This window comes from Mytilus trossulus, chromosome 4 (assembly GCF_036588685.1).
Source record: "Mytilus trossulus isolate FHL-02 chromosome 4, PNRI_Mtr1.1.1.hap1, whole genome shotgun sequence".
Lineage (NCBI taxonomy): Eukaryota > Metazoa > Mollusca > Bivalvia > Mytilida > Mytilidae > Mytilus > Mytilus trossulus.
Window position 1 is genome coordinate 87,732,742 of NC_086376.1, and position 10,021 is coordinate 87,742,762.

General features: G+C 31.7%; 1 protein-coding gene across 1 annotated transcript; it reads right to left on the bottom strand.

Annotated features, from left to right (window-relative positions):
* Positions 1 to 4,831: 4,831 nt before the first annotated feature.
* On the bottom strand, positions 4,832 to 9,327 carry LOC134714267 (fibrinogen-like protein 1). The gene is made up of 6 exons (XM_063575505.1): positions 9,222 to 9,327; positions 8,681 to 8,764; positions 8,072 to 8,205; positions 7,490 to 7,586; positions 5,674 to 5,838; positions 4,832 to 5,127 (listed from the first exon to the last, which is right to left on the bottom strand). The coding sequence occupies exons 1-6, from the start codon at positions 9,325 to 9,327 to the stop codon at positions 4,859 to 4,861; spliced, it is 855 nt and encodes a 284-aa protein (XP_063431575.1). The 3' UTR covers positions 4,832 to 4,858.
* Between the last annotated feature and the right edge of the window lie 694 nt (positions 9,328 to 10,021).

Here is a 10,021-nt window from a genome sequence, read left to right on the forward strand (position 1 = left end):
GAAAAACACGTCCTCCGAACGTAACAAATATGTTGTTAATCAAGAAATCAAGCATCTTGATAATATCTGTTTCAGAGAATTTTTTGTTTGAATCCGAGTGATTCTTTACAAAGTAGGATTTATCCCTCCCTAAGACAAGATACTTGTATCTACGTTGGCCATTCTTTTTTATGAAGCAAAGTAATACCAACTCTTTTAATTTGTCTTTTAGTTTGAAATGTGGAATACTTGTGTAAAGAGTAGAGAAGTCAAATGTTTTAATACTGTTACAAGATGAAAATGAGTTATAGGTTTCGTAGAAAGATTCAACACTACGGCTTTGAACCATTATAGGCAGTCTCCTTTATTCAAGGAAATCAAAATAGGAAACGTAAGTTCTTGCATATCAAACTGAAAGATATAGATATAGAAAGAAATGTTATGAGTGCCAATGAGACAACTCTCCATCCAAATAACAATTAAAAAAATAAACCATTATAGGTCAATGTACGGCCTTCAACACGTAGCTTTGGCTCACACCGAACAAGCTATAAAGGGCCACAAAACTACTCGTGTAAAACCATTCAAACGGGAATACACCATATGTTTAATCATTCATTATGTTGTACTTGTATCTTACAACCTAGTCTTCAGCACTTCTGTGTAGACATGAGTGATCATTGATATGGTCACAACTATAAATTAACTATTATAAACCTATTTGAAATGTAAAGGCTTTTCTGCCTATGAAATAGATTACCTTAGCTGTATTTGGCAACACTTTTAGATATTTTTTTTGGGTCAAAACTCTCCAATTTGATACTTTATTTTGCCTTTTTTCAGATTCGAGCGTCACTGCTGAGTCTTTTGTAGACGAAACGCGCGTCTGTCGCAAACACAACATTTCAATCCTAGTGTATGATGAGTTTATTTACGTGAGATACTGGTTATCAATTGCTTACTTCTATTGGTTCACACTGGTTGCAACCATTATGTGTCCAATATATATCTTCAAACGTATTTAAAAGGTTTTGTCAGCCTTATTTTTCTGTCATTCGTTTTGTCTTATGTTGGATATGTGTCACTTTTAACGAGGAATAATATTAATAAGATTTAACTAATATAGATGTCAATATATGCTAATAAACCACAAATACTATTAGTTTAAGCAAGTATCAAGAACTTATTTGAAATAGATAATCATAATTAAATCACCTCAACTTCTTCAAACTAAATCATCTTGATTTTCCTTTTAACCAGATTTAATTAAATTGAAGTTTATAAAATTTGAATGTCACTTCTTAACAGAACAAGCATGTGGGAAATCAATGGTGAAGGATGGTTACGACATTGCAGACACTTTCAGCAGTTCTCTTTAATGGTTAAAAGCAGCAGCTGGTTCAAGCTATTCTATACCATGAAAAGCCTTACTGCATCATTGTATTCACTACAAACCAGTAAAAGTCTGCAATAGCCTAAATCTGTACTCAACTGTATTGATTTTTACTCGATCAGTCTGAATTGATCTGAATTTTACTCGACCTGTTCTCGACCTATTTTTTGCAGTCTTAACCATACTTGACCAAAGGTCTGAACATCACTTGACCAGTCTGAACCATATTTGACCAAATAACCACTACTTGTTTTTAAATTTAAACTTTTAAAACACATTTTTCTTTACTGACATGACAACATCCACAGCAAAATAAAGATATATTTAAAACCGAGTTTTCCATCCTTCCATAACCATGATTCTCAGATTTATCCAATAAAGATACATATAGTTAAATAAAATTATCTTATATAATAATTTAATCTTAAAGTTTTAGAGTTTTGAAAAAATATCTTTACCTAAAACTACTCATCAAATCAGTTTAGGCTATACTGAAGGTAATAAAACCTTATTTATGTGCTGCTTGTTCAGCATGTGTGGGTTTTTTTAATCTTAATTTTCCAAAATTCTTACGAAAAAAGTACATTGGTTTCATAGTTACGTGTGATAGTTATATAATTATCTTTTTAATAAGGCAACACCAGCTTACATACGCACTAAAATTTGTTTACCATATATTCGAAATATATCTATTATTATAATTTGGGATATATTTCAATGTATTCAAAATACATATAATATATATATAAGATTGAAAAAAGAATAAAATTGAAAAACAATAATAAAATTGTTCTTGTTAGTGGTGAAGTATAAATTGATACCCTGCTGATTGGGGCAAACTCATTTAACAGACCTAACCTGGTCAGAAAGTATACACGTATCATTCTAAATAACATTCAATAAAAAGGTTCACATCCTGTTTAACTTAAATCGCAAGGCCTTTAAGATTAATCTATATAAAAAATACATGAGTTTAACAAGAGGGCTTACTTCTTATCTGTAAAACACACTTGTACTGGGGTAATTAAACCTCATAAGAGTGCTTCTTGTATGCCTTTAGTGTCTTTAATTTTAACAAAAATATAAAATGTAAAAATGTAAAAATAAAAATACTTGAAATACAATTAAAGGTCATCATGGTTTTTTTATGAAAGTTCTTTAATCATAACATTAAATTCTTGGTTTTATACAACAAAGGTGTATTTTTTATTTATTACCTTGCTTTATATACTATTTTATATAGTGTATTAAAAAAATATTCACTGTATTATCAAAAACACTCAACTGACACTATAATTATATACTAGTTTTAAATTTTATTGATAAAAATGGTCCAGTAACCATAGTATAATACCAGTAGCTGGGCTTTCTTTTATTTTAAAGGTGATATATGTATATTTTAGTGTTGGGTTAATATGATGTTAAAGTAACAATGTATATCATGTTGCCTGTGAAATTTCGGTTTAAATGATATATATATATAGATCTAATACATTTTTGTTTTATTTAAAAGTGTTGTTCAAATTTCCAGCCAGGGGAAAAGATATCGTTAAAAACAGTTCCTAAATTGATTAAATACAGCAGATAGATACAAAAAATAGGTTAAGGTTGATTATGGCTTGGTCGAAAAGGGTTCAGACTAGGTCGAGTATGGTTCAGACTAGGTCGAACATGGGTCAGATTAGGTCGAGCATGGTTCAGACAAATATAAAATGGTTTAGTACTGGTCAAGTACAAGTTCAGACTATCAAGTATGGTTCAGACTACAGTCGAGTATTATCAAGTTAATTTCAGACCAATTCAGACTGGTTGAATAAAAATCAGTACAGTCGAGTACAGATATGGGCCATTTCAGACTTTTTCCTGGTTTGTAGTGATTCCTAACTTTTCAAAGTCACATTACAATGTTCCACTTTCAAAATGAGGTATGATAACATTCAAAAGTGTGACATTATAAACTTTTTGCAGACCCACTTTTCCACAGACTCGCATATAGGCATATAGAAATGAAAATAAAACAACAAAGAAATTCATTTGGATGTGAATTAACTGCAGAGAGACTTAAACATGAAAATAGTATTTTTAGATCGAATGTTTATATGTAATGTTATTTCTGAACTATTTCTGAACTATTTGATGGTCATTGTTATAATATTGTTCTTTTCTCTTTGTGTTGCATTTTAACGTTGAGTCGTTTGTGTTTTCTCTTATTTTTGAGATATTGAGATAAGACGTGGCACGGTACTTGTCTATCCCAAATTCATGTATTTGGTTTTCATGTTACATTTGTTATTCTCGTGGTGTTTTGTCTGATGATTGGTCTGTTTCTGTGTGTGTTGCGTTGTTCTCCTCTTATATTAAATGCGTTTCGCTCGGTTTTGGTTTGTTACCCCGATTTTGATTTTTGTCCATGGATTTATGAGTTTTGAACAGCGGTATACTACTATTGCCTTTATTTTGCATCTTTGATGCGAACCTTTATTTCACCTGTAAACTGTCGTTGTCATCAATCGGTGTCTATAGTTATTGAAAAGGTATAATAAAACGGATTTGAAGTGTTGCATCAAGATAATAATTTCGTTTTACAACGCAGGCTTACTATTACTTATTTATATTTTTCAAATTCCATGAAATATTTCTTTAGTCACGTTTCCAGGGGATTTTGAATTTTCAAAGGTGTAAAACTAGCTGACAATACAGTCTTACATTTTTAATTGCGATAAACAAATAATAATTTTGGGAATAATTAGTACATAAAGGTGATACCTGATTTATCAAATTTTAGATAAAATTGCACTTATGTTTTATGCAACGCACAGCATATTTTGTATCACACTAACTAACGAATGTTAGAGCTTCCAAACAGATTAAGTTTTTGAAAAAGTATTAGTTGTATGAAAATAGATTAACACAAGTAATAATTCTAGGAAAGATTTCCTGTGTGAAAATAAGTTTATCATCCTGTATTTAAATGCATTTCTGTAGTTGATATTTGATTTCAAATATTATTGATTTATAGAAAATACACTTTGTGGGGTATACGTCTTTAAGACGACAAAACAGTGACAGAAACAGATGCGGATCCAAAAATTTTGATAAGTTGTGCCCACTGACTGCTTAAGAGAGGGCCAATCCGGTCATGCTCCGGCGAATAACCAAATTTTTCCAAGAAAAGCCCCCTCCCCCTTTTCGCCTCTCAATCCGCCTCTACATGGTATATAGGGTATGCAATACTAGGCCTCTAATTTGTCTTAGGTTAAATGATGCTACAACCTAAGGTGTCCTCTAAGTAGACATACAAACATTAAATATATTCCACAGGACGTGAAGCAATAACAATCAATCATCCAATACTTCTATGATCTTATAATATAAGCAGGTGTGTTTTGATAAAATTTAAATTGAATTAATACATCATCAAAATACACGAACTTTAAAAATGAGTAATACCAAATCAGATCAGATTTTAAAATATCTTTAATTTTTTTAGTTAACTCTTCGTATCATCATGGCTGCATATTTGAGATTATATGCGGAACCACTCCATGTTTGCCATTGAATAAGCGCCTCTCCAGTCAGACCTTGCTTATTATTTGCGTAGGATAATGTGAAACACACATGATCACAGTTACTGAACCACCAACCACCGCCAACTCTTTTTTCCCATAATGCACAATTTTTCGGCCAAATATCATTGTCTTGGTCAGGTGTGCTGAACTTTTGTCCGTTATGCTGCCTGGCTGCAAAAGCATCACCTGAAATTGTAATGTAAAACACGTTTAATGTTGATTGTCAGAAATTTTGTAGTCTTCCTTTAATAATTAATTCATAAAGACCGATTAAGAACGTGTCACTAATCATAGACATGTCTTTGCTGATTTTACAACGTCATTAACATGATGAAGTTGTATCCTTCTGTTCATTATGACATATACTGTTGAAATGAAAATATATTAGAATATTACAAATCCTCGTGCATTATTTTATCGTTTTCACTGGCGGATCTAGAATTTTTCATAAATTGGGGGGGGGGGGGGGCTTAGAGAGGGCCCGCTCCGGTCATGCCTCAGCGATTTCCTATATAATCAACCAGTAAGGGGGATGGCCCCCTTGGCCCCTCTTAATCCACCTTTGGATCAGAAAAAATAGTTGGAAGACCTACATATTTTAAGTCAACATATAGTGTTAAAACTTAAAACGTACGATTCATGTTTCTTTTTCTGTTTCTATATACAATATGAACTCGAAATCTAAAGAACTCTGGCTCATTTGTAATCTTACAGATTTTTTAATTTTCTTACCAGCATTTCCAGAAAATCCACCAACTGTCAATGTATACTTCGAGGCAGCATCTCCAACTTTGAATGTTGAGTATTTAGCATACTTCTTTACTCCTTTAAAATTTTCCATATCGACCCTCATTTCAGTTTTTCCAATGGATGTCAGTATATTCAGATATTTGTTTCCTACAAGTATTTAGGAAAATTGACCACAATTACTTTGGAATTTAAAACATAGATCACTTTTATAAATGCTTTATTACTTTTAAAGTTACGAATATTAATTTGTATATCATTTTAATAGTAAACCATTTCATTTTAGATGTTCCTTGATATGTAGAATATTCAACTATTGAACCATACAAGAAACATACTCGCTCGTGCAAAATTGACCTTAGATGAATTGGCTTTCCTTTCATGTCCCTTTTAGTCAGATAACTCCTAATTAACACATGGCAAGAGTAAAATCTCTTTGTTCTTACTGTGCTATAATCTGGTAAATGCACAGCAAAGGTGTGAATTAACTACCTCAGATATGCTGCACAGTTCAAATCTATTTTTACCTTTAGGGGCGGTTCTTTGATTTTGAAAGGGGCGTTATTCTATCAATTTAAAATGAAAATCACCGAGTGTAGCGAGACTAAAGACAATATTGACGATTTTAAGTTAAAACACGATACTTCGTACAAACATCGTAGTTTCAAAATAGGAAAAAGAAAGGTTTCTCATTCCTTTATATTTTTTTTTTATCTAAGCTGGGACATAAACTATTTCTTATATTTTGTGGACAACGTAAATATAAATCAGTGTTTTAAAGTAAAAAAAGATAGTTAAAACAATTTTTGGTAATTTCTGCCAAAAAAGAATTGTATCTCAGAATATCCGAATAAAAGAAATCTGATTTGGATTAGTTTCAGGTTCAAAGGAATTTATAACGACTTTTTGAATATCTCTTCTATAAAGGGACTATTTTTGGATCGAATTTAATGAGAACCATATTTAAGTTTGTTTTAAACAGTGGGATAAACATCTTCCTCGGTTCTTTTTTTCTCTAAGCATATCATTGAGGGAAAGAATTTCAAAAGCAAATAATCTTATTTAAACTCAATAACCCTTGCAGTTATGTTTTTGTTTTCATTCATACACCGATTTGAAAGTACAGTTTTTCAAAGTCTTAATCGTCACCAATTAAATAAAATTTGGGAATTTATTTAACGGAAACAATTATAAAAAAATTATACCATTAAATCGCAATTTTAGAATGAGTCTAAATTAAAAAAAAAAAATTATTAACTTATTTGGCACAATTTTTGGAATTTTGGGTCCTAAATGCTCTTCAACTTTGTATTTGTTTGGTTTATAACTATTTTGATATGAGCGTCACTGATGAGTCTTATGAAGACGAAACGCGCACTAAATTATAATCCTGGTACCTTTGATCACTATTTACCGAAGTCATATTTCCTCCTTTCTTTACCCTACAAGAAACTTTCCTAGGATCCGTGGATTGCGGAAAGACGTCAACATTTCTAAAACGTTCACGTAAATTCTTTGAATTACTATGGCTTTTCTACTTCAGACATAGATTACCTTAGCTGTATTTGGCAAAATTTTAAGAATTTGGTCCTCAATGCTCTTCAACTTCGTACTTTATTTAGCCTTTTTAACTTTTTTGGGTTCGAGCGTCACTGATGAGTCTTTGGTAGGAGAAACGCGCGTCTGGCGTATATATAAAATTTAGTGGTGGTATCTGTGATGAGTTTATTTGAAGTCTATACAAAGAAGATAAGCGTTTAAAAAACTGATCATGACTGATACTATATTTGATTAAGCTTACCCAACCAAAATTCCCGGCTGAGGTCTCCGAAGCCATTTTCATATTCAACCCAGTTTTTATTAAAATTTTGAGAACCATCCATTCGTCTGACAAGAACCTTAAAAAGATAAATAGGACATATGAAAGAACAAAAGATGCCCATAAAAGTTTTGATATGTGATAACATAAGACGAAAAACAATATTTAAATGCAAAGTGTGTTTCAGATATGGGAACCTATATCAATATATAGCGATATTACTTATCAATACTAAAGCAATGTAGAAATATGATGAATAAGCAAGACTAAAAGGGTACAACATTACCAAAACAAACTTAAATCATGAATAAATGTTGAATGTTTCGGGTAACTAATATCCTTCATCATTTAGATGTCTTGACATGTGGTAGGAAAACTGAAATAAAAATCATGACAGTTATACAAAATTTCACGCTGGTATTTTTTCCAATATCGATGTTGATGTGTGGTCTGTAATAAGCGATGGTTAGGTTATGGAGATCAGATCGGGCATGCCAAAGTGATCTCAAATAACGACTACTAACTAATGCCCATTTTTACAAAGCTTCATTGATGATTACTTACAGTCCAGCGTCCTCCATCAGTCGTCATGTCACAATAAACCTTAAATCCTCGTCCTGCACTAGTTGGATAGATTCTATATACTCCACTGTGGTCATGTTTCGGATCCAAAGCTGAGCAGTCTTTCGGTTTCCGCACTAAAAATATATATAATGAGTAACGATGAAGTGTATCATTTAATTAGACATCAACCACACGACACAGAAATCAGAAAAAGGTTAGTTGCGAGGTGAACATAGATCTATAAAAAGTGTTTGTCACGTCTATACCATATAACCTCCACTCGACCATAATTTGTATGGCATACTACGATATACATGCAAATTGGAAACTTAAATACTTATACATTTGTTTGAACTAAAAACCTAAAACCTGGAATGAGGAATATTTTGAGCAATATGAATAGGGGTTCCGGCCGTAACGTCTTGGATTTGCATAAATCTAAATGCTTAATCACTCATGTATATAACTACAGACCTGCTGAATGGTGTGATATACAATTTTAGTAGAAAGATCAGTTATATTATAACATCCTTTTTTGTTGATATAAAGGTATAGATTGAACGCATGAAAACATAATGCCTAATAACAATTCAATTATTATGATCAAACCTGAAGGAGGAACCAGGTGTCTATTTTTTCCATTTGCCAAAATATTTAGTACTCTTTCTGCAGTTGCTCCATAGAAACAAACACCTATAAAATATGAGGCAAACTTTTTACATACGTAAATTTCTGATCAAATATGATCCAAATAGTATCGACTGTTCACTGTTATACAAAAGTCAAGACATATATTATTTTGAGAAAAAATTAAAGTAAAAAAAAGTAATACATATAACACTTAAATAAAGTTTCATGTCAGCTACTTTTATTATATCGCCAAGTTTGATTTACTCCAGTGTTTGATCTTTAGCATTCTTTAACAAACAAAAAAGAGGAAATGAAATTTTAGGTAAATAACCTCTAACCATATAACTTTAAATGTTTTAAAATATGGCCAATACAAATTCTTACATTGACGTCGATGATGTTTACGATCGATTTGTTCTATTGAAATTACATGCTTTTTTGTAAATGTTGTTAATTATAAAATTCATTCATAATTTTTAGACAACATTGGCCCTTCAGGAGTGTAAATACTAAATATTACCTGAATCTGATGTTGATGTAATCTTTGACCTGTTGATAACAGTATGCGATGCAACCAACACACTTAGAGAAGCAAACAAAATTGAAACCACAAACTGTTTGCCCATTTTGTTAGACGTATATGCAAATATACATGAGACACCAATGTATATATACTTTAAAAGCAATAGATATGATCGCGTGATATCAAAAAAGGCAACAGGTGGTAGCAAGGAAGTTCATAAAATCTAAAATATGATTATCCAAGAAATTTGCTTAATAAACAAAAAAATACCTTACGTTTTTGGCCGAGTTACAATGCTGGTTTATATTTGTCAATTCGGAAAGGCGGAGAAAATATGATACTTATTTTTTGTATAGGACTCCTACATGTGTCAACTGATATATCGTACCATACATTGGGACAAGGATTGTACACATATTGAATTGATTGTGGATTCTTATGAACTCTATTCTTGATGACCGGGGTATTGAGGTTTACTATGTCCATATATTTGGCTGTTCCTCCGTCCGTCTATCCGTATGTCCCGCAACTGGGTTTTTTCGTTCTCTTACTTTAGTTTGCTTCAACCAAATGACAGGAAACTTATAATCAATGCTTATGATTACATAACTCACGTCTAGTTTGAATTTGGGTGGACGCACGTTCATCGTTCACGAGTAATGTCCCTTTATTATATATGGAAAAATTACCGATTTGTTTTGCCGCACCTTTTCTTTAATTTAACTCAGCCAAATGTTACCAAAACTATATGAAATGTTTAATATTACAGATCGAGTTCTTATTTGTATGTTGTAACT

Coding starts and splice junctions, on each gene's coding strand:
- LOC134714267 (XM_063575505.1), bottom strand. CDS start 9,327: ATGGGCAAACAGTTTGTGGTTTCAATTTTGTTTGCTTCTCTAAGTGTG. Junction 8,765..9,221: donor TACATCAACATCAGATTCAG/GTAATATTTAGT, acceptor CATATTTTATAG/GTGTTTGTTTCTATGGAGCA. Junction 7,587..8,071: donor CTGATGGAGGACGCTGGACT/GTAAGTAATCAT, acceptor TATCTTTTTAAG/GTTCTTGTCAGACGAATGGA.